Source organism: Lampetra planeri, chromosome 17 (assembly GCF_965212315.1).
Source record: "Lampetra planeri chromosome 17, kcLamPlan1.2.h2, whole genome shotgun sequence".
Classification (NCBI taxonomy): domain Eukaryota; kingdom Metazoa; phylum Chordata; class Hyperoartia; order Petromyzontiformes; family Petromyzontidae; genus Lampetra; species Lampetra planeri.
The window spans coordinates 4,251,538-4,276,715 of record NC_136123.1 but is presented as its reverse complement, the minus strand read 5'-3'; the positions used below and the strand labels follow the sequence as shown (position 1 = coordinate 4,276,715).

Here is a 25,178-nt window from a genome sequence, read left to right as displayed (position 1 = left end):
ACCCGAGACAGCTTTCCTTAGAGCCTAATCTCACATGGGTTGGACCAAATGACGCCAAAAGGCGCACAACTCAAAGACAATGCACCATCAGAGTATGAGAGCTCATTGTCTTTGAGTTGTGCGCCTTTTGGCGTCATCTGGTCCAACCCATGTGAGACTAGGCTCTAAGGAAAGCTGTCTCGGGTGTGGACCAATCAACTTCAAGGACAGTGCATACATTATCAGAGTTATGTTTTTTGTTTGCATTATGACTGCAGGTATTGTGGTCTATGCAAATATGACTCCTCGTAAAAAAGGTGTCAGTTTTGTTGCCAGATAAAAGGGTAAAAAACCAATTACCATTTTTTTTTTTACTGGCAAATGAGGTACCAATGGTGTTAACCGTCGTTGTGTTTCCAACCACAGTGGATGGCGTCGGGCCACGGTCATGCCGGTGCTGAATAACGGCGCACTTACAGCAGGCATGGGCGGAAGGTGAGAGTTGTGAGTCACTTGCCATAGTGGGCAGAGAGAAATGCAAGCGTGGCTATAAGGAGTGGCGGCTGTCTTAAATGGGGGGGGGGGGGGGCGGTGTGGTGCTTGGTGGGCTTGTCTTTCAGAGGTGTCAGAGAGGTTACATGGCAATGACACTCTAATATGCATTTGGATGGATCTGGGACATGAGTGCGCGGTTGACCTTTGCCTGCAGTCACATTTCTAGAAATTCCTGTTCGCTGGCATGTTGTACGTAAGTCGATCCGTCAATCAGCTATTTTATTTCTGCTTGATTTAAGTGTTGGCTCATTCCTCATTGGATTAAATCTCAGTTTGATATGTTAATAATTGGAGTGGAACTATGGTGCAATGGTGTAGCGTATTGCGCTATGAGCCCGGCGGCCTGAGTTAAATTCCTGACCGTCGCTTCAATCTAGTGGTGAGGGATGTCGGATCTATTGTTCTCGTCACCACTAACCCCACATTTACCAGTGAGGTCAAACAACGTTCAGGACCAACAAGGAGTATGAAGGTCTTCATCCACATCAGTTTATTGACAAAGGTCTCCACATTAAACGGTGCTGTTTATAATTGTAGCCAGAACGTGATTACTATATAGTTCATCAAATTGTTCAGTGATACTGCATGGGCAGTGGTGCACAAGCGACAACAAACATATTTTATAATAGAGTTTTTTTTTTGTTAGATCGCGTAAATATATAAATGTGTCGTTAAAACCCGCCACCACCCGGCACAGCCAACTAGTAAGGGTTGTCACGCAAACAGAACGTGCCAATTCGTCACTAGTACAGCACACCGGTGTTTTGGAGAGCCAAGCCACAACATTTACATTTATATATTTACACGATCTAACCAAAACAAGTCTATTATGGATGATATTGGTCGCGAAAGCCTACGTGTTAAACTCAACATATTTTGTCAAAAACACTGTGGTCTGAAAACAATACGATAAATATCTAATAGGTGAAAAGCAATGACGCTTCTTTATAGTTAACATGTGTGATAGTAGTCATATTTCAAAGCCTTAAAAGACATTGTTTTAACGTACATTTGGAACATACAACTTGCATTTTATTTTAGCTGCTTTGAATTACCGGAATGTGGCAATTTTTGGGTCGCGGCATCTGCGAATTCTCATACATGTGGTAAGAATGCCATAAATGTTATCTTTTCCCCCTATAGTTCATTTAACAGCTTTATATAACACTCTGTGTTGATAACATACTTATCTGCGGATTATTGGCCAATACTGTAATTCACATATGGTTTTTCTTCAGAGTTTGTTTTGGGTTTCTCCCACGTATTGTTCGCGTTGGTTGGAAACTTGATGGGCTACACCACTATTCTCCTTTACAAAATGAACGACACTGAAATGTAATGAGCGTCATTGGTATGTCACCGAGAATTATTGCAGAAATGCAAGATAAAATTACGCACCGGTAGTCATTGTACACACTGCTAAGGAGAAGGACTAAAAGACATACGTTTAAAATGCGGGCGATGAAAGCTGTCCAGGTAGCTCAGAGGTCAGACTGCTGACGAGGCGCCGTTGAGATCCTGGGTTCAAATGCAAGTGTCACTTGCAAGTAAATTGATTCCTGGGACCTTTCTTGCCAATTCATTGATTACCAGAGCATGTTTTTGATTGCATGTTCACCACAAGTATGTGTGGTTAATGCAGACATGAGTCCTTGCAAAATTATTCTATACTCTTTGGTTCTTTCGATAATGTCACGTAGGTATAAAATAAAATAAATCACGACATTTCGGGCGCAACACAAGCGTCCATCATCAGGTGGGAAAGCGTGGTCTGCTGCTGAGGCAGACTGTTTCGAAAGGTTTGAATTGGGAGTAGCTCAAGGGTTAAAAATAAGTGGCCGGGGCTAGTGATGTTAATGTGAGAAATTAGCATGATGTTAATTTGACACACATTAACATAGCCACTTCCGTGCCCTCGTTGAGGAGGCCACTCTCTATTTTACAGTTACATGCTAATTTCTCACATTAACATCACTAGCCCACGGCCACTTCTTTATGACCCTTGGGCTACATCAATTTCAAACCTTTTAAAACAGTCTGCCTCAGCAGCAGACCATGCTTTCCCACCTGATGATGGACGCTTGTGTTGCGCCCGAAACGTCGTGATTTATTTTATTTTCTACCTACGTGACTTTACCGAAAGAACCAAAGAGTATGGATTCCTGCAGTCACGAAAGCTTCAAATCAAAATTATTCTGTTTGGTGTTATAACATCTTAACACCTGTTTTATTGCCAGAAAGGTTAAAACCTATTCTTATACATAAATGTGTCATTAAACCCGCCACCACCCGACACAGCCAATTAGTAAGGTTTGTCACGTTAACTACTACTAGTACAGCAAACCGGTGTGTTGGAGAGCAAAACCACAGAATTCACAATCTGAGCACGACGTTTCGATAGTAATTGCAACTAGCTTCATCAGGCGATAGCCAGATTTTTGGATAAATCCTCCTGTGTCGTTCCTTAAATAGATGGGTAGATGTGATGACGTCACTTGTGAGCACTTCTTGCGCGAAGGGGGGGGGGGGGGATTAATGAATGCATATAAATGACGATGGTTTATTTATTTAAACATATATATTTTTTTTAAAATAAATGAGTTATTGAAAATTTTACACTCCGTTAAATATATATTTTTATTTAAAGCAGTGTTATACATAAGGTATTTTTGTTGTGTCAATGTCAACTTCATGTTGGTGTTCACGTATGTCTCTGCATTGACACACAAGACAGATTGGTTCAAGTGTCAGAGTGAGATGGATTGTGGTAATGGCTTAGGAATAGCTTCATCTGACACCGGATAGACCATGGCTCATGATGATGATGATGAAAATGATGACGAAGTTTTTGTTACAAATTATGAGAGGTCCTGTGAACAGTTTTATAAAGACAGGCAAGACTCCAGCGTTCCATATTGTTTTCATTTATTGTGGACATTAATGAGCCTTAAACAAATGTGCAAACATAGCAAGCGGAACAAAATCATAATAGAGCATCTGTTTGGGCCACTGTGTTAACCTGCAACCATCTCAACAAAAGAGCTGGACATTTCTCGTCGTGCGTTCACTCTCATGCCTCTGCTAATAGTGCCACTTCATCGCAGCATGCTGCGCAAGGTGCATCGTCCACATCGTGAGGAACGTTTGGGTCGTACGCTTTGAATGTTTAGTGGTTTCATGCCCTCACGGTGATTCTATGACCGTCACGTTTCGGACATTGACTTCGAATCGATCAATTGTGGCTGTGATTTGAGTCTAGAACCGATTACTTTTCCCTCATTTTCACCAACTTAATCATACTATTTCTCACTTTTTTCAGTCCGTTTGTACAGTTTTGTGCCATTATCCTAAATGTAACATGAACATTCTATTTTGCACATCATTTATGGTTCTCACATGCATGATTGGAACATAAGTATGTATTTTAATCCATAAATTACCACATTGTCATCACAATATTGAGTAGCAACTGCCAGATCTGCATCTCATAAAACACAAGTCATTAATGCATGCCCAGCTTTAACATTCGACAAGAAAGAAAGAAAATAATCCCGAAATGCTCTGTAAATCTTGCGGTTTATTATTACGGACATTTCAGCATGCGTTCACCTTCATTTTAGTTTGCTGGCTGCTGTTGACATCAGCAAGCTGTATTATCCCAAACACAGTTTTGGGCAGTAAGAATGATTCACTCTGCACACATGTGCATGGGCGGCTTCTTCCCTTTTGCATCATAATTAGGTCTGCATTATTGTCGCCAGAAATTTTGACGTCTTTTTTTTTACTTATACTTGTTAAATCTTACCAAATGCAAGTGGGACACTTCGTATTGCTCTGCGGTTTACACCTATACCTATTTAACCTTTTGCAGTCAGTTCAAATAAATATTTGTGGTGACATTACAGACCGTCAAAAGCCTTGAATCATGATGTAATACTTAAGCCAGTTATATATATATATAGCCACACTTACTTTCTAGACTTTTATCCAATAGGGTTCAAATTGCAATGTTGCCCAGTTCCATAATAACGAGTGTTTGGTATATCTGAGGATACCGGAGTACCCAGGGAAACCCCACCATGTTTACACACACCACTTCCAATTCCTGCTCATCTCACCTACAACATCTGACACATTCAAGTACGAATCAGGCTCATAGCCCGCTTAGCCTCTGAAATATGATGAGATCAGGTGCATATGGGGTGATTAGATCATGGGCATCATAGCGAAATACAATAATAATTAATCTAAAAACTACAACGACTTCTCCTTAAAGTTAAATGGAGGGTGCCAATACATTTAAATGGGTTTAGTTTTTTAGACAAAATAATTAGTTTACATTTTTTTTTTCGTGTAACGCGTTTGCTTTTTAATGGACAGGGTATGGAATAGGGCATGTCTGTCTACAGCAAAAACTATTCACAATAATTGAGAGCATAGCCTTGCAGCGAGCTTCATACCCGTGAGACAGCATTGCGTCCCTGCAACCTCAGCAGCCACATTCCTGTCGCGGGCTGTTTCTTGGAAATGTAGCTCATGTTCTGATTTAGAAATGTGTCAGCTAAGATCACGAGGGTGCAGACCACTCATGCTCATAATTTCAACGTGAACAAACCCATGCATGCCCCTATGGAATGGGCATGATGAGTTTGTATTTTTGTATCATAGGCACAGGATCATCGTAATGCACAAGATCATTGTAATCCACACTTTAGTCTCAAAAGCTCCGATCGCCACGTGCATCAAGCTCGCCACAGTATGCAGAACGCAAGCGAGAAATGCGTGTGGATTTTGGTTATCTTGCCATGATTCCATTTTTTTAATTCTGGATATAGCAGTGCCCATATATTGCAGATGACCATTCAAAATATCGTGCCTAAAATATAAGTAGCCATCAGCATGAAGCTTAACAGAAGCGTGTGAAATGCCATTATCTGATAAAAAGAAGAGCAAAATGAGGAGACGCATACTTGCAAGCCGGATGGATTAACCTTGGATAAATGTTGAATCTAATGATTCCCACTATATGTGCAGAAAACTAAGTTATATAGCTCAACCCCCATGTGGCTCATCACATTATTTTAGCATAGTTTCATTTGCAATCAATTCCAGTTAATGATGAGTTTATTATAAATAAAATAGCAAATATACTTACGTTAAACTTACACGTTTAGATTGTTTTTTTTTACTTCTGCTTTCTCGGATATATTTTGATAAATGTTTATAAATAAGTAAAAAAAAAGAATTATCTTTGATAATATCTTATTCTGCACAGAGCACCATTTTATGTGACAATCACAATTTCCAGAAATCCCCTTGAGCTACACAGGGCCCAGTTACCTCTTTTCCACTACACAACCGAACTACACTGGGGGGGCCATGCCGAGCTAACCCGACATGGCTCCGGAGAGACCAGGTTGGTTTTTTTCCACTGCAAAATTCGACCCGTGCCACGATGACACTCTGTGATGAGTCGTATTTAGTGACGTGAGCATTCTTAGCCCTGGCCCCCTTTGCTGCAGGCCAGATAGAGATATCTGTGTGAGGCCAGTCTAGCAAGAATGGCTGTGGCTAAGTATGGCAAATAGCCAGTGGAAAATCACCTACACAGCGAGGCTCCATGCTGGCTTGGCTTGGACGTGCTAGTGGAAAAGGGGTATATGCGTGACAGCTCCACCCTATAGACACGACGATCCCACATACGTATGTATATTGAAATTATTTCGCACCGTACGTAGCCAACCGTGCTAACATCCAGCTGACGACCCCGCCATGAGTATGACTTGACACCCAAGAGAAACGTAATTAGCATTATGATCACATCACCATGAAAGCCATCGACACAAAACAAATGCAGTCGTCCCTTCCCCAATGTGTGTGTTGGCTCGTAGTACCACGTGCCCAGCCCGAACACACGTGGGAGAGTTTTACGGCACAAAACCCGCAACAACAACAAAACTTCCAGCGATTGTGTTCGTCTGCGTCCGTTAAGTGGCACAGGTGAGGCACACACGAAGCGCCAGTTTTGTTCTTCACGCGTTCTCATCAGGCCACTACAATTGGTTTAATTGTGAAATGTATTATATATTAAGAAAATATTGTAAAAAAATATTTCTATTTCATCATTTTTTGTTCAAACCCGTGAAATGCAAAATGTGCGCCAGATGGCTGTGCAACCCACCTAAATTCATCGCAATGGTTTATCCTTGGTAACCATCTTACTCGATGACGTCAGTGGTGCAATTAGCAATTAGTGTGAGGTTTGTGCTTGGCCCGTGTCGGTCAGAAGACAGAATGTAGCCATGTAACAGACCATGGTGTTAACTGTGTACAGATTTGATAACCTGAGCGATGCAGTAGTGTGTGTGTGTGTGCGTGTGCGTGTCAAACGAAACGCGACACTTTCTGTGCTGCAAGCTACACACGTGACACTAGCCCTTTTTGTGACAGGACCTCGTAAGACTTCGGACGCGAAAGAGAAAAATCTGTTGGGGTTTTGTTTCCTTCTCCCGCCGCCCATGTGGCGCTTAATGTCCATTTGCGAATGTGCCGAGACCGCCTGAGTCCACGAATCGCTCTTGCACGCGGCTTCAGGCGAACGTGTTATCGCCTCCAGTCGAGTTGGCAACCGAGCATTTCTTTTCTCTGTAAAATGAAAACATGACACGTATTAAATACAGATTCATATATTTTTTTGTTATCAGAATATCTTTATTTATCGTGGAGAAATCCGATTAGCTGTGCAGCTCTTTTTCATAGATGTCCAGTGGTTTTTCACATGCGTCCAGTGGACATATACATACATGCAGTGCATGAGGGTCAGCTTCAAAAAGCAATTTCCTCAGAGGTCAAAACCGGTTGAATAAACAAAAGCTGCTTGGTAATATTTGTCTGAAAAGCCAGCAACATTGTTCGTATTTTGTTACGTGGATAACACGGACAGCACAGACAAAATATAACGCAGTTCTGGTTCGACCTTATGAAAACTTCGCAATGTGAAAATCTCAACATTGCATCGCATTGTCCAAGCCTGTGGCTTATCAAACACACGCATTTCAAATGTGCCGAGATTACGCAAAGAAGTGAACGTTCTGTCCAGCTGCCTTCGTCATGACCCTGAGCAGTCAGGAAGAAATTAGCAAAAACACCCAAATTGTTTGTCTCCTCTGATTAAAAACCCATGTGCTTTGCAAATGCAGTGCATACTATGAGGTAAATGGATGAGCCCTTTCCCAACACCCAATGTGAAGCTGCCAAAATATTTGTTGGCTGCAACCAACGTCACATTGGTGGTGTCTTCATTACTGTCAGGAATGATCTATCCGCCGCTGGTTTGAGGCCTCCCAAAGCTATCACCATCTCTCACGGTCTCGCGAAATGGCCAATCCGTCCACACTCCGGTACGTGAGCCGATCTCATTGCTCCCTCCACCACGGTGCGTCTCCTCGTCGGCAAGGCGTTCCTTTCTTTTGGCTGCCACTTTGTAGTTCGTCTCAACCACGGCCGTTTTTAGCAACGTGACTGGACCAAGCCACTTCACGTTTCTTAACAGTTTGAATGACGTCATGAACCTGTGTTGGCTCGCTGATGCATGCGATCCCCTTTCCGTCTCTGAGTTTAACTACCTTAAATAAATACTTCTATCCATTGGCATTCCAATGTAAATAATAATCTTTTTATGTTTCACTAGAGCATACATCCTCTCTTGTTTTGCGTCTCTTAGACGTATTTTTGTGGATATGTACTCTGCAAATGTAACTTGTTGAATCCAGATTAGATTGTTAAACCTAAATGTATCATGCTCTGCATGCTGACCTTATTCTGTGTTTTTGCTTACACTGGAGGTAAAATTATGATGCTGTTTTCAATTATTAATGGACAAAATATAATAATTTCAATAGAAAAATTGTGCGTGTCATGCCTAACACAAATTTGTCGACCAAACGTCATTGATTGTATTTGTTATATTTACATAAAAGGGTATGTGTCTTTCCTACTTGGAATTGTACGGATGGTACAAAACAATGGAAATCGTGGATTAGAGAACACACGGAAGTCAGAGCCATCACATTTGACTGTGAAGAATAAGACATCGGGCTTGGGCAGGACGCGTTGCTGGAAGGCTTGATGGCCCGTGGTCAAAAATAATAACCGACTATCAGACAAGGGATCGTTAAACTGTGAGAGATGGTGATGGCTAAACAGGTCATGGTTGGTGATAATGAAACCAGAAAGAAATTCGCACGTCACATATCCGTGACATTTTTTCAGACTTTCTTTCAATAAAAAAAAAAATCTCAATTCATTAACCCGAAGAAAAAGTAGTCAAATAAAAACGTCAAAATAACATCTTCAGGCATTGCACATTACGTGTAGCTCCCAAAAATACATTCCGACCACGAACCCTATTTGAAACACAGACAAACGACGGCACATGCACGTGTGCATGTCCGTCCGCGGCTCTGGCGTTAACATCAGAGCGCGCCTAACACAAACGTCGCCGTACTACATTTACACCTCCAGGTGGTGTTTCCAGCCACAGCCAACGTCCGGCGTGACGGCCGCATGTCATGCTGGAAGCAGCGAGAGTACGTACTTGCATAGGCGGGTGATGCACTCCGAGTTGGCGCGGCAGGCGAATCCTTTGGGCTTCCATTGGAACACTGAGCGCCACAGCGGGGTCAGGCGCTTCTGCCGATGGACCAGCTCCGAGCCGCCTTGCACGGGTGCCCCTTGCCCCTGAATCACGGAGCGTGGCGGAGAGGCGCAGAGGGCATTAACGGGTGAAGGGTAGGCGCGGTACAGACCGTGCGTTGTGTTTATGGGTTGCTCCTTCAAGGAGTGAATTGAGCTCACAAGGAAGCTCCCGGCTTCCGGCACGTGGAGCGAAACGTCAGGCGTCATGCCGAACGACACGTGGGACAACCCGGAAAAAACATTGGAGAGCTTGCGCCATATGTGCGCTCCTATTCTTGGTTGTTTTGGTAAAGTCACGTAGATAGATTCAAAGAAAATAATCAAAAAAATTACAGAAAGCTACTGCGTTGCGATCGAAACGTCGTAGTTTTCTGTTATTTTTTTATTATTTTATTTGAACCTATCTACGTGACTTTACCGAAAGACTCAAGAATATGAATTCCTGCAGTCACGAAAGCTTTAAGTCAATATGTGTACTCGTTTTTGGCAATACACGCAGAGCAACGATATAGGATGCAATGTTCGGTATATGTACATTGTGTTATTTGTCGATTTGTTCGGTTTAATTGGCAAAATATAGACATCACAAGATTAAACAATTAATGGAAGATGGAAATGACTTGCAGAGGCCAGCAGTAAATAGGTCACGACTCATAATGATGATAATTGCACTTAGTTTACAATAATATTATATTGCTGCACCGACCATAACAGCGACGCAAATTATTTAAGCATCTTGTTCCAAAAACATTTATACTTTTTTGCGCGTTAGCTATTTCACTGATTTCAGCAGCGAATTGTCACCAAAAAATACCAATACGGTTTTATTGATTTTTGGAGTAAAACATCATATGCTCGTTTAAAAAAATACGCAGCACCTAGAATCAAATTAAATTAAAAAAATAAAATGAGATTTGTCTCCTTCTAAAAATAATAATTTTAGTCCATCAGCCAATGAACTAAACGTTTCATAACAGCATTTGTCTAAGCAGACACATTCTGGACTAGTTTTGACTTTCTGGGTCTCATCAGCAGCGCCAGGCTTGTAAAACCAATTGTTGTATTACAAGAGGAAGTGGGTTAAATGCAAAATTAATAACAAAAAATATTCATATTTTGACTACCTATTTATTTCATAGTTTTAAGAAGTGTATTCAGTTTTAGTAAAGGATGTATATAACATTTTTTTTATTAAATCTCAACAATTATTTTACCACTGTTCCTTAATTATGTATTCAAATAGAAAAAAAATAATGATTGACGAAGTATTTGGAAATTAGACGAAATCAGCATGGTGGCCGCGACAAGTGTTTTAACAGTGGATCTAATTACTTCAACTTTGAAATGTACCCTCACACACACTGTTTTGGTTATGGCAATATTTACACATTTAATGAATATTTGGGGGGTGGCATGTGGCAGCTATAAAATTCGTTAAACACGTGTTATGCTTTTTCACATGTCTGTTTGGCATGTCTTTATACAACAAAAAATCTGTGTTTTAACATTTTCGCCAATTTGCTGTTTGCATTTCGCACCTCCGATTAGCACGGTTGGCTACGTACAGTGCGAAAGAATTACAACATACAGCAATTATCTAAATCTCGTTTATTTCTCTCAACATAGCATATTAGAGCGCAGTTATCGCTACTATATTATGAAATCTTGCGTAAAAACACATGCACGAGCTTAAATAAAATGTAAAAAAAAATGTTAAAACAAGCAGCGTGTTTCTTCACAAGTCGACACAATCTGCAACGATTCGTAGATGAATTTGCACGCGTGCAAAACTTGGCCGCGTGCAATTTTTTTTTTTAACCACTGCACTCTCCTGACCTCGGCATTGGAGTGCTTAACAAGGCAGCAGCACACCACGTGGATTGCCATCGATGTGTTCATATTTGGACATGGGCAACGATACAGAATGGACTGGTGCCAAATCTCAGGCACACGACTCGCGGCTGCTGCAATCCACTCTCGAGATTTCACACTTCCCTGTCATTGCATATCCCTGCGGCAGCAAACATCAGACGATGCAATGAAACACGTTTCTATCTCTTAAGTTAGTTAAGAGGGAGGGGGAAGGGAGAGAGGCACTCCACTGGACATTTTCCGCTGTGGCGGCTTGGTAAAACAGTAGCACTTTTAGCAAGTCGCAGATGTCATTGTGCTTTTTGTAATGGAATGGATATGAAAATGAGAGTGATGTCCACCGGGGAGATGGAACGATGAAATTAGTTCGTGTGAACGGTGCTCTATGGGCTTAATCGCATCGCAGGTTTAGGAGGCCTTCATCCAGCAGTCGATTAACCATGGCTACTGCTGCTGCTGATGATGATAATTCTAGATAAGTCTATAGCAGTGGTTCTTAACCTTTGCTGCAGCCTTGCACCCCTTTGGTTCCCAATCTTTAAAACATGGAAAATGTTAATAACTACATAGGTTTATCTTCTTGGTTCTTTCGGCAAAGTCACGTAGAAGGGAATAATAAAATAATAAAAAATAAAACATAATCTTTCCGACAGACCTGCTCTTCACCTGAGGACGGCTGCTTGCGTTGTGGCCGAAACGTCGTGAGAATTATTTTATTATGTTTTATTTTTTATTATTTTATTATTTCCCTTCTACGTGACTTTACCGAAAGAACCAAGAAGATGAATCCCTGCAGTCACGAAAGCTTTGAATCGATACATAGGTTTAATGAAACAAAGTAAATGTACTTACGCGCCCGTGCTAAATTTGTGTTTCGATGATTTACCTTCTCAAAGAAATCTGGCCGTGTCTCGCACCCCCCCCCCCTCCCCCAGAAAGGGCATCTCGCACCCCTATGGGTTGCGCTCAGACCCACACCGGTCTAGAGAAATCCATTACCTTGGAGTAACCCTGGTGTCACGCACCGTGCAGTGACAGACACGGGCAGGATACGCGAGCGTGTCCACCCCGAAGACGACTCACCTCCATATTGATCAGCAGGAAGAGGACGAGCGAGAGGGCGAGCGTGCGCGTCACTGCGGCGTGCATGGTGCCTGGCTTTGAGGGTCTGCAGCGGTTCTGGACTTGCTCGATGGACTGACGATTCTGCCCGTTCGGTCACAAAGCACGCGGGGAAGTGGCGCTTAGTGCAATTCTGCAAACCCGGTGGTGCCCGGTATATATAATGCATCCCAGAGGTTGGTGATAGGGCTGTGGGTGGACTCGGGGTCTTGTTTCAATTGGAGGGTGGGGTGCGGGGGGGACAGCAGTGGGGGTGAGCACGATGGGATGGAGTGGGGTGGGATGGAGTGGGGTGGGTGGGTGGCTCAACCTTGAAACGTCACACTAAAAGCGTACCCAGATAATGTGTAATTGCCCAATATAACCTTATTGGACCTACCAGAAATGACTCTGCTGTAAAGTAAGCCCTCTCGATCTATCGATAAAGCTGCTTGGAATAAAGTTTGGCAGGAAAAAAGCATGTTTTACCTTCGTGTGAACCGAGGAGAAACCTAAAACTTGCGAAAGTCTATGGGTGGTAACCGAGATTATTTCTAAAATTTTTTTAAAAACCTTTAACAGTTTTTTTTTCCCTTCACAAGCCTGCAATGTCCTGTTAATGAAGCGGTCCAGACGTCTCGCTCTCTCCACGGTTTGGAGAGTTAAAATTGGGGAACCAAATGCATACTTTGCGAGCAGTGCTAACAAATAAAAAGAGCTGTTAAGGAACGTTCCACCAGGCACGTCCTCACAACGCCGAACGCGCGAGGTGGCACTTGGAAATAATACAATAATAAAAATAAAGCATAATAAAATAATTCTCACGACGTTACGGCCACAACGCAAGCAGCCGTCCTCAGGTGAAGAACAGGTCTGTCGGAAAGACAGCGTCTGAATGGTCCCTGTTCCTGCCCTGCCACGTTTCCGCAGAGAGGAAGCGGCAGTGAACACGGGCAGACTGCTGCTGCTGGACCAACAGATTTCACGCCGGAGACTTTCCACACTTCCAGTCTGACCACCGTTTGCGCGCATCTATGGCATTTCTTGAACTGTTTGTCCTATAGGTGGGGAAAGGCGATAATATATAGGCTTTCGCGACCAATATTATTCATAATCAACGTTCTGGCGAATTGCCCGATGATGCTGGATGCAATTACCAGCGAAACGTCGTACTCAAATTGTAAATGTTGTGGTTTCACGCTTCAACACACCGGTGGGCTAAAGCAGTGAACTATTTGTCTTTTGTCAACGTGACACTTTTTTACTGATTGGCCGTGTCGGGTGGTGGAGGGTTACGACACATTTATAAATAACGCGATCTAAACCCAAAAACGTTGATTATGAATGCGATAATATATATGTATGTTGAACTTCTTTTGCACCTTACATAGCCAACCGTGCTAAACGAAGGTGCGGGTGAAGGACAACAAACTAAACAGGAAAAGCAGTTCTCAAGAAATGATTCTAGATTTGAAGCTTTCGTGACTGCAAGGATTCATATTCTTAGGGTTTTTTCGGTAAAGTCACGTAGGTAAAAAATAATAATAATAATAAAATAATAATAATAATAAATCACGACGTTTCGGAGGCAACACAAGTTGACGGACGGAGACTTGTGTTGAAGACGGAGACTTGTGTTGCCTCCGAAACGTCGTGATTTATTATAATTTTATTTTAGTATATTTTTTTCCGTACGTGACTTTATCGTAAACAACCTAAGAAAATTAATCTCAAGAAATGAGTTTTAAATGCATTGTTGAAAGCAGTTGTTTCTTGCTGTGGTTGTCCCACCTGATGACGGACACTTGTGTTGAGCCCGAAACGTCGTGATATAATTTATTTATTTTATACTTACGTGACTTTACCGAAAGAACCAAAGAGTATGCACAGAAAATGTATTGCTAACATGTACGATGCTTGTTAAACGATCAAACGTTATGATATACATTGCTATGCAAACAATCCTATTACTGTTACTAGACTATTTAGGGCCTTCATCTCCTAGGTCATGGGGAGGACTAAGCTTAGGTACTTACTTATATGTAAAAGTAAAAAAATGTACAATAACTTTCAGGAATATGTTTTATTTCATTTTAAAAGCAACGTAATAATTTTACTAAATCACTTTTTCGACCACATTATCCGCGTATTTTCCATCCTTGTCCGGATACGAAGCCTTCTTTGAGCTACTAAAAGCTTGATGTTTTTGCTGGATCGAACGCATGAGTTTGCCACGTGTAATATTTGCCTTGACAAAAATATGCCACAAGGGGGGAAGACTAGAATCTCCTCCACTGTTTGTCCGATGCTTTTGTTGGCGGTGACTCCAAAAGCGAGACGAATTGGAAATTGTTTCCGTGTAATCGAAAATGGAAATGTGTTTTCAGCTGAAGCCAGAGGAATCTGAGGGATAATGAGTTTTTTTGTAATGGGATCTACTTTCAATCATGTCTTCGATAATGTGATTGCTCATTGGAAACATGATATCGCGTGTTCCATTGTTCCAATCAAAATCCAAAAGGAGCATAATACAGGAGCCAACCTTCAGTTTTGATCAAGTGAGGTGGAAATCGAGATGGGTTGGGCCGGTTGATGAATTCAATATGATCGATGTATTCAATGTACGCTCTATTTTGACTTTTGTAGGCTCGTTGTTCACCAGGGAAAATGGTACATCTCCATTGTATTTATTGAATGAACAGCGCTGTTTGTAGGAGAAATTATGGCATGGTTTGCAAACCATTTAGCATCATTGAAGTTATCCTTTAGGCCATCAAAGACGAAATCACTGGGATCACTGAGGTTCTCAGATGGAGGTAGGTTTTCATTTGGAATTTGAGTTTTGAATTGGCCAAGTAATGTAACCACGGATGCCTCTCCATTTTTCTCGTACCTCCACTTGCATTGAGGCCAAATACTTTGCCTTGTTCTGATGCAATCGATTCCATGATGTGGCCATACACTTATCCTTGTTTGTGATTGAGAGTGGGCAACTTTCTTTGAATATTGGCCTCAAGTTCAGCTTCATAAAAATTGGTTTCTTCGTCCCGGATGACTCTTGGAACTTCAGCTTGCCGCACAACGTATTGGTATCAGGTACAGGCAGGGAGAAGTTTGCATTCAGATCGAGACCCTCTCGTCTCACTCTCTCTTGAAGATGGAGGAGCACCGTATGCACAATGAGTGGAGTGAATTAATAAGTTTTGTTGTTGTGCTTCAAGGCTTTTACAAGTTCGTACTTCCATTTGTTCCCAAAGATCAGTGGTTTAGCCGGAGTGCAGTAGAGGAGGGTAGTGGCAAATACATCATGTAGTTGAGGCCCAAATCTGATGGCATTGGCTTCTTACATTACTCGATCCTTTTTATTACCATCCTCAATAAGTCAGAGTTTCACGAAGGCTACTTGAAAGGTTTCACACTGTTCTCCGTAAATCTCGTGTCGTAAATCGATTGATCGTAATTTGATCGTAAATCGATCAATGCATTGCGCGCTTTCAGATGCACTTCTGAGGCTGTGTGGAATGCTCTTCCTTCGGACATTAGGAAGCCAATGGAGCTACATCACTTTTAAATCGAATTTCTTGATAACTGATTATTGAGTTTAGTTTGTTGTTATTCCCCCGCACCTCCAATTAGCACGGTTGGCTATGTACTGTGCGAAAGAAGTAAAATATATATACATACATAAACACGTCATAAATGTGAGTCGCAAATCGGACTATCATAAACCGGATGTAATGTTTCCCAATTTTTTATCAACACTTTTCCTGACATTTAAAACGACATTAAATCGATGCTTATTTGAATAATAATGTTTTACAAATGTTACGCGATCAAAAATGGGCTTTCGAAAAGATCCGGACAGACGGAGTAACAAACGCATACCTGCTCCATTGTAGTATGATGATAAGGCTCATACCACAACAATGCAATGCTAGAAAGAAGCGTTAGACTCACAAAAGCATTCGCTAAACAAAAGCAGCAAATGTTTTATGGTTTTCGTATAGAATGTGACAATTAGTGTCATATTTTAATGTAGTTCATTTTTCCTGAATTTATGGACATTAAAATATATCAATCGAGCATGTGCTGTGGTATCTATAATAATGGCGTAGTATTAGGGAGATTATTTTGGAATTGCTATGCATTGGATGGTATTGGATCGTAAAAACACAACCCCTTTGTCAATCCACTGCTGGATGAGGGTTGGGTGTTTAGATCATACTTCACCAAACTGGGCAGTGCAAGTTGGTGAATGTGGCGAGCATAGAAGTACAGCACAGCAATTGACTGCTGAACCACCTTCTGATGCCCACCACGTAGCCTCTAACTACCTGTTTGTGCATGGCAGTTACCCATCCAATCACTATGTGGGCTCAAGCCTGCTTAGCTACCGAGATCTGACGAAATCAGGTGCTTTCCTGCTGGTTAAATTGTCGGCATGTCTTCGTCTTGCCTGTTTTAATTATTCATGATATAATGAGTTTCTTCCCTTTGAAATCCCGCTGATGGGTGACGGCTCCACACACAGTATTGGTATTGGTTGGTTTGTTTAACCATACTTCATAACGCTCCTGGGTGTTTTTTAGGTCATGTATCATCACCATGCTGCTCCCTTCCTCACCCCATACTGACCAGCCCGTTGAGGTATGGCCAGCACGAGATCAGATATGACTCGCAGCTGATGCTAGCTGTGGGTGAGATGACTGGGTTTGGTTTAACACATAGGCTTTCGTGTATCACTGGGTTTGCAGTGCAGTGCTGTAACCACTGGACCACCGCCCAATTAGATAACACTCATAAAGTAGGATTATCTATCTGTAAATTCATAAAACATCACTGCTGGCCATAATATTGATACTCAGAAAGAGAATATTGCAATCTCTACGTGTTTTTTCTTTATGACCTGTATTTTAATTACCTGTACCACACATTTGGGAATCTGCCACACAGTAATGGTTAGCACAATAGACTTGCAATCCAGAGGTCACCGGTTCTATCTCCCCGGGTACGGTAGACCAAAACAATTGGCAAGTTTCTTCAAATTCCGCTTGCCTTTGTCGAACTAGTAAAATAAATGGGTATATCAGTTAGTCCATCGGCAGGTTGCATGCGGTGGGGTAAAGTGTATGAGGTACTCCTCCTACCCAGTGGTGTCACGAGGGTTGGTGTCACCCAGTGCGGTAACTCGTGGTGTCATCCCCCATGGACCTCCTCCCGAACCAGACCATACAGAATTCTTAATGTGTTTTTGTACTGTTACTCGTATTTACCGGATATCACTGAATGTAATGGCAATAGTAGTGACGTAAACAACTAGCAACATTTAAATTACACCTTTATTTACGATATACGTGCAGCCTAAATGTACTTTTACATAATTTAACGTGGTTAAAGTGAAAATTCGGTAAAAAAAATAGAATTCGAAGTAAAAAACGTCTAAACATTTAAGAACTACATTAAATCAGATATATATTTGCAAGACAGTGATGTATTGTAAAGAAATTTAAAAAAATACTAACATGAAAAAATAAGTTTATTTAAGTTATATTTCTAAAAATGTATGAAGAAACATAGCATTTCCCCCCACTTCGTGTTTTAAATTGTCAATTTCTCTATTTAGTTATCAAAGAGTTATATAATCGATATTTGTTCTACATGTAAGTTTATTATCAATTTCAATCATAGAATAATATGTGATGTAGTTGTAAATTGCTTAAATGTAATACTTCTTAGATTATATGAATAATAACAACAACATTTTTTGTAAATTTTTTACACATTGAATTACAACATTATTAGTTACAACATTATTAGTTACTGAGCAGAAGCATTTTTTTATTCTTCTCCTTTTCCTTTAATTACTACTTCATTCTCAATAAAGTTATCGATATAGGTTCACAAATACTAATTACCACAATATTGTAGCTAAAACACCAGAAAATGTGACAAATGAAAGCGTCGATAAAAACACCAGCATCGACGAACTCAACAGCGCGTGCTTGTAGCGCGTGCAGACGAAACCACGTGACTCGAATCGTCACTGTAATTGGGTAACAATGACAGTTCTGACCGGAGCGCATGAGAAGGGTTCAAAAAGTTAATTAGAATAGAGTTTTAGCTTTGTAGGTATTTTGATACAGTACATGTAAGCTGGTCTTACGCAAACATTTTTTGTTTTTATAACTAACTACAGGGATATTAAAATATATATATATACATTTCTGCTGAAACACTGCACAAAATTGTTTATAGACAGTCATTTTGGTGTCACCACCCGGTGCGGTCCGCATCCCCCGCACCACCCTACCTCTTTCAAGAGTATCTAACCAATGTTAAAGACTTCATGTAGGTGCTGTCTAGAGGTACCTTTAGTGAAGGCCTGTCTATCAGCAGGAGGCGTGGTGTGAGCAAACAATTGCAGGGCTGTGCATGCAATTTTAGTTGCTGCCGGCATCACTTGCTTTACGCGATAGTTAAGTTCAATGCCAGTGACCCTGAGACTATGGGGCAGGCATGGCGATATCGTGGACCTAACCTGCCACCCAATGGCATGATTGGTTAACAGAAGGGATTTTACTGTATATTAAATAGTGAAATAGGGCAAAGATTATGACACCGGGTTTTTATGTTTGTAGCATGTAGGTTTGAAGTGGGTCAGGCTTTGTTCATATTTCACAGTTAACTTACAAGCATGACCCTTGGTTAATCTGGAAGAAAGCCAGCAGTGTTCATTTCAAGCCTGCCATTTGCCCTGTATTTCTGTGATTGGAGGAAGGATTTGGGGTTATTGGTGGTGATGATGACGGTCGTGGTGGGGTGGGTATTTCTGTTACGGGTGACGCTGTGGGAGTGTTTGGATTGGGGTTTGAGTTGTGGGATGATCGGACAATGCCATCATGTGTTTCTTGTGAGCACATTATTAGACGGAATGTGTTAAAGTTCTTCCGTGCCTCGTGCTTATTGGTTGGAAATGTTCGCACATTGAGTCTAATGTGGATTAGATTAAAATACGAATTGGTTTCTCACGCAGCACACGTATCGCCGTATGATATGTTGCAGATTTTAGCATTATCCTCTCATACGGAGAAGTGCCATTGGCCCAGCGGTCGCGCGTCTTCCCGCTTGTTCCAGAGGTTCGTGTTTTGAACTCACAGACACGACTAATAGTTTGGGTGTATTACCCTTAAAGTATGCGCTGTCTGCTGCTCCACAGTGGATGTTATTATATGATGCGTTTTTCGGAATAAGAGCAGGCCATTGTGTGCTGGTGTCATGGTTCAAATTGGGTAAGTAGAACAAATACTCGAAAATTACTTAATTGGGAAATACTAAGCAAATTGGTTGCCGCCCTTCTCTAAAAACTTAGCAGAACCCTCCTGAAGAGGAGTCTTGAACTAAATTCACACAATTACATATGCATTGCATAGGTTTTATTCATATACTAGCATAAGTACCCGGCGTTGCCCGGGTGAAAAATATATTTCTTAATAACCTTACATATATACACAGATGGGCTGCTACCCCCCCCCCCCAGCCACGATCTCCTCGGCCGCTGTGCAGTAATATGTACGCCTATAGTGTGGTGGGGTGTCGAGGCCTAGTACCGTGCAGAGCCTCCGGCCTCGCCTAAATTGCCCACCCGGCTGAGGCTGGGTACGGGTGCCATTCCCCCCCCCCCGCGCTACAATAATACTGTCTAATCGCTATAATTTTATTATCTACCGAACCTATAATAGTAATTGCACACATTGGGGTGGGGGGGGAGTGAAGAGGACGTGAAACTTTGATGAATTTACCTCAGAGTCGCGTGTTAATGCGTGCGCATATTTTTAACGGGAATTAAAAATGGCGTCCACCCCGCAGCGAATGCGTCGCTACCCGTTGCCAGGGGCAACCGCCGTCCAATGAAACTGCGTATGGTCCGGCGACACACAGACACACACACAGACAGACAGATTTGCGATTTTATATATATAGATTCCAGCGGCCTTCCACATGCCTAGAACCAATCCATCCTGAATGTGCTCCTTTTGTCTGAAACTAAGCAGGAAGGAGCCAGGTTTAATACCTGGATGAGTGATCACCAGGGCTTACCAAGTGATAAAGGCATCAGGCTAGGAGATAGCAGTCGTCAGTGTCACCCCCCTTCTATGTTTTGGATTTTTTTTTCCAGGTGCTTCTGCGTTCCCAACACATGGCAAAACATATATTAATAGCATTGGTCGAACACCTCAATGTGGGACCCTCCTGAAAAGAGTCTGAAGACTTATTCAGGCTTTCCTGACTAAGCATTTGGCACTCTATGCATAAACGGAATAGAGGGGTGGTGGTACGTTGGCTCGCAGTACGAACCCAGCGGGCCCGGGTTCGTTTCCTGGCCACAATCAGTTTCAAGTGATATACGAGAAGTGGTCTTGCCCTCCCCCTCTTCATAAACCTGCACTGACTTGTGTGGTGAAGTACGGTCAAAACCATAGTGACCGACATGGTGTGGCGAAATCTTTGTCCATTGATGAATTCAGAATTGTTGGAATGCATTTTCATTTTTTTTTAAATATATATAGTTTAAACATTTACATTCAAAGAGAATGAGCCAAACATCCACGATCTCAGGACAGGGCTATTGCAAAAGTTTGAATCGGGACTCGGATTAGCAACGGCTCGCTACGTACGGTGCTAAAGATGTTCAACATCCATATATACATTGAGAACTTTGTGAAAAAATTAAGAAGGCTGGTAGCAGTGCATTGATAAAGCGAGCACTATAAACAACAGCAGCGTCTTGGGTAATGGCCAAGGTCGCGAGGTATTTGGCGTCCACGCTGCAAACATGACATTCCTTTCCCGCACCCAGGAACACAGTGTGTCAGATGTGTTGCAATTCACATTGCCAGCACTGGACAGATATGTAAGTAAATAAATAAATAGAGCCACAGGCCCTTGTGGTATGTTTGGTGTCCCCCCCCCACCCAGGCTTAGGGATTGTGGCCAAACAGGGCAATGGTGGTGCTGTGTTGCAACATTCAGAGTTATTTCAAATAATTGTTTCAACATTTAAGGTAGAAGATTTTGACAACTAAATTATTGTGTAAATGTATATACTGTACTGTATAAGCGCAGGAAAACCCAAGTACAGCACGTGACATATTTTGTGTAACTTTTGAAAGTGTGACTAAATTGCATCCATAAAAAATAAAGGATTTAATAAAGAGCTTATAGACTGATAATTGGTTCTTTACCCTCAATCTTAATTTGGCAACAAAACTGACACCTTTTTACAAGAAGTCATGTTTGCATAGACCGCAATACCTGCAGTCATAATACAAACAAAAGAACATAACTCTGATAATGTGCACTGTCCTTGAAGTTGATTGGTCCACACCCGAGACAGCTTTCCTTGGAGCCTAGTCTCACATGGGTTGGACCAGATGACGCCAAAAGGCGCACAACTCAAAGACAATGCACCATCAGAGTATGAGAGCTCGGGGCAAGCATCTACACTATGGAAACCTCATTTGCCAGTAAATGAGGTTACTGGCAAATGAGGTTCCCATAGCTTATAGACTGCTGACTATGAATTCTATTCCCGTTTTGGATTTTAACTTGATGAAACCCCTCCACGTCAGTACAATATACGTAGCGTTTTACCAAATAAGCGCTGCACAATTGGTATTGTATCAGTTTGAAGCAACTCTTCACAGTTGTAATAATTGTCATAGTGCATTTAATGATTACATTATTTGAGCGTAACTAGCAGCATGTAATTTATAAGCATTATACAATATAAAGATGCACTGATTGGATATAATTATGGCAGGCTTACATTGAGTTAACTGCAGTTAAAGGACTTTTCACTAAGCTTTATTTGTACTGAAGATAGAGAAAAGTGCAAGAACGCAACACAATTGTGAAATACAATTGCAAAGTTATGGGAAACTGATGATAGTTTATCAAATCGTGAAAATTAATATACTATCATATCCTATTGTGGACATTTTTATCATGGTAACCAGAGTTGTAATATGTCACATTTTGTGAACAAGAATGTATTATTCCATACTCCAATTAGCATTGTTTGTTCTATTTGGGTTGTCTGTATGGGATATCTGATGATAATAATTCACATCCAAACCAACTTGATTTAAAGTTCCTACACAAACAATAGTTGAGAGGTTCCTAACTCCACTGATGCTCATTTCCCTAACCGATTGTTTGTTGGTAAGCTGACAGTTGTAATTGCATGGCAGGGATCGGTCTAGATAGCAAGAATTGTTCACCTCACACTAATTGATACATGCTCATTTTTCCGAATTTTGAGAGATGCTGAGTTGAGTGGACCTTAAACCTTTTCCTGATTTATTTCTTCATAATCAGCCATTATGTAGCCACTGCTGGATGAAGGTCTCTATACACTGTCACCATCCATCACATAAGCGTGTTGCCACTATCCATATCACTCCTGACAATGAACTGGTGGTCATTCTCTTGGACAGTTCTCTCCACTGTATGCCATTTGGTCATCAGTGTCAACCATCGGCACTAATGCCTTCTAGCAACGTGCCCTGCCCAGGCCCATTTACTTTAAATTGTTCACAAGATTAATTTATTTTTGTTCCCTGATCTACGTATTCCCTTCTCCGTCTCTCTGTGTAATTGAAAGCATGCACTTTTGGAAAGAAGTATGTTGATAATGAGACCTATAAATAAGGGGGAAGGGGGTGGGGTCATGCTTGAGCATGACCTATCAAATATATATTTTAATAATTATGTAAATATGCTGTGGTAAGTCTCAAATGCCCTAGCAATGGTTTCCAGCTTCACACAGCCACGCCAGACTGGTATTGCAGACTCGCCGCAAACGATACACTGCAGCTTGAGAACTGAACAGCACTTAATGCAATTAACACTATTCCACGAAGCAATGTCACTCAATCCAAGCTGCCCTTTGTAAAATCACGTCATCTGCAGCTATCAATTACAGTGTTGTAATGACAATGATTTAAATCATCCACTCCACCCGCATGCACTGTTATTGCCTGGTGGCACTTTGGCTCAGATGGGAACCGGTGGCGAGGGTTAAATTTACGGTGAGAATCATTGTTGAGATTACTGATGCATATGTGTTGGAGAGTAACTAAGAAATGAATGCGCGCAAGTTTGATATTTTTTTTTATCAAATGTTAAATGATTTATGTGCCTGCTTCTATGCTACCCACAGTCTCCACTAAACCCGCTCTGACCAGCATGGTGAAGGATGGTCAAGTGATCCCCACAACTCGCATGGTGTGAAGAGGCCCTCATCCAATAGTCGACTGACAAAAGGGTACATTTACACGTGTCATGTTTAACCATCCTAAACTTTTAAAACAGAATAATCATTCTACAATTCTGCGTAAACATTTGACATTATTTGCCCCGCAACAAGAGGTTCCTGATTGCGATTCCCGACTCGGGCAAATTTCTGCGTGGAATTTTTATCTTCTCCCTCTGTTGTGCATGGGTTTTCTCTGGGTTCTCTGGTTTCCTACAATAGCTGAACAAAATGACAAACATCCCAATACTGAAAGATTACCGGGGTAACAACGACACGCCTGTTTCACTTGCAAATTACTCGACTGAGGTTACACATAACAGCAAGCCCCCCACTCCCCCCTCTCCACTGCGAAAAATTAGTCTTGAGACACAGTGAGGTTTTGCAGCAAATCAAGTGATATCATGACGTTTCACCGAGACAATATGGGAATTGACACCTGTGTTCTGGTGGCAGGAATTGATCTCGTGATACTGCACTGTGTTGCACGTTATTTTATTGAACAGTTGAACAGTTCTGATAGACTTCGCACTGAACTTGTGCCCTCCACCAGTCAACTGCTGGACGAAATTATCCTACATGCCATGGGGTTTTGACCGGTCATGGGGTTTTGACCATACTTTGCCACGCTGGTCAGTGCGGGTTGGTGAAGCTAGGAATAGGGCCATCCGTAGGTGGGTGCGGGGCCCGGGGCAAACCCCACTGTGCATCTGATACAGTGACGTCAAAGCATGCCCTTCCCCCCCACCCCCAAAATGCGGGGCCCGGGGAGGTCTCCCCTGATTCGTCGTACCCGAGGTACCGTTTTGGGTTGGAAGGTTGGGGGGGGGGGCACCCATTATTGGTTTAGATATCACTCGTTTTCCAATTAATGTTACACGTGGCCAGGATTTTAATCAAGAGTTTGTATTTATACCGGAGGAATCCGATGAGCTATAAAGAAATTCTTCCCCACATATTTCCAGTAGTTTTTTCACAGAGCAACTGGGTGCATAGTGTAATGCATGCTTGAAATTTAAAATGTGTAGTTTCTTTCTCTCTCAATGTTGTAGAACCATATTCTCATATACATAAGATGCAATTTCTCTCTTTATTTTGAAGCGAAAGTTGGGCTGGGTGCACGTCTTATACTCTGGAGAAATGTGGTACGTCAAGCGCCTTGAGTGAAAGGTGCTCTATGAATACAGATCGGATTAGATTTCCATATAAGCATTTTAGCATCGAGAGCTTTCGTTCTTTCCTTATCCATACCTGTCAACCCATACGGTTTGCCCGTATTCTTGTACAGGGTAATTGAGTTTTCAAGTTCATACGGCGTACAGCCGTTTGAATACGGACAAAAATGTGTTTTGTCTATTTGTTTGTGTTTCTCCCTCGTAATGGGACTTTTGATGATGAACGTTGAGATGTATAAGGCCACGGGGTGATCAATAATGTCTGCGTTGGTCTGTAATAAGGTAGGGCACTGATCAGGGGTTGACAGCTATGGAATAAAGATCGGATTACATTTCCATATCAACATTTTAGCATCGAGGGCTTTCGTTATTGCCTAATCCCCCTCTCTCAGCCACCCCGTTGCGAAACACGTGGGCCGCGTCATCACTCCGTCGTCACAACCACAGGCCCCCTCCCCCAGCGCGTGACGGCGTGACGTCATCGC

At 41.9% G+C, this 25,178-nt stretch overlaps 1 protein-coding gene across 1 annotated transcript; it reads right to left on the bottom strand.

The window, feature by feature from the left end:
* Positions 1-3,442: 3,442 nt before the first annotated feature.
* On the bottom strand, positions 3,443-12,375 carry LEAP2 (liver enriched antimicrobial peptide 2). Its single transcript, XM_078601893.1, has 3 exons — positions 12,187-12,375; positions 9,131-9,273; positions 3,443-7,179 (listed from the first exon to the last, which is right to left on the bottom strand). Exons 1-3 carry the CDS (start codon positions 12,250-12,252, stop codon positions 7,125-7,127), a joined length of 264 nt encoding a protein of 87 aa, XP_078458019.1. The 5' UTR covers positions 12,253-12,375; the 3' UTR covers positions 3,443-7,124.
* Between the last annotated feature and the right edge of the window lie 12,803 nt (positions 12,376-25,178).

Bases quoted from the DNA above. Each gene is read 5' to 3' on its own strand.
- LEAP2 (XM_078601893.1), bottom strand. From the start codon at position 12,252: ATGCACGCCGCAGTGACGCGCACGCTCGCCCTCTCGCTCGTCCTCTTC. The intron at 9,274-12,186 runs GTGAGTCGTCTT...TCCGTGATTCAG, and splicing joins TCCTGCTGATCAATATGGAG to GGGCAAGGGGCACCCGTGCA. The intron at 7,180-9,130 runs GTACGTACTCTC...TTCATTTTACAG, and splicing joins TGCATCACCCGCCTATGCAA to AGAAAAGAAATGCTCGGTTG.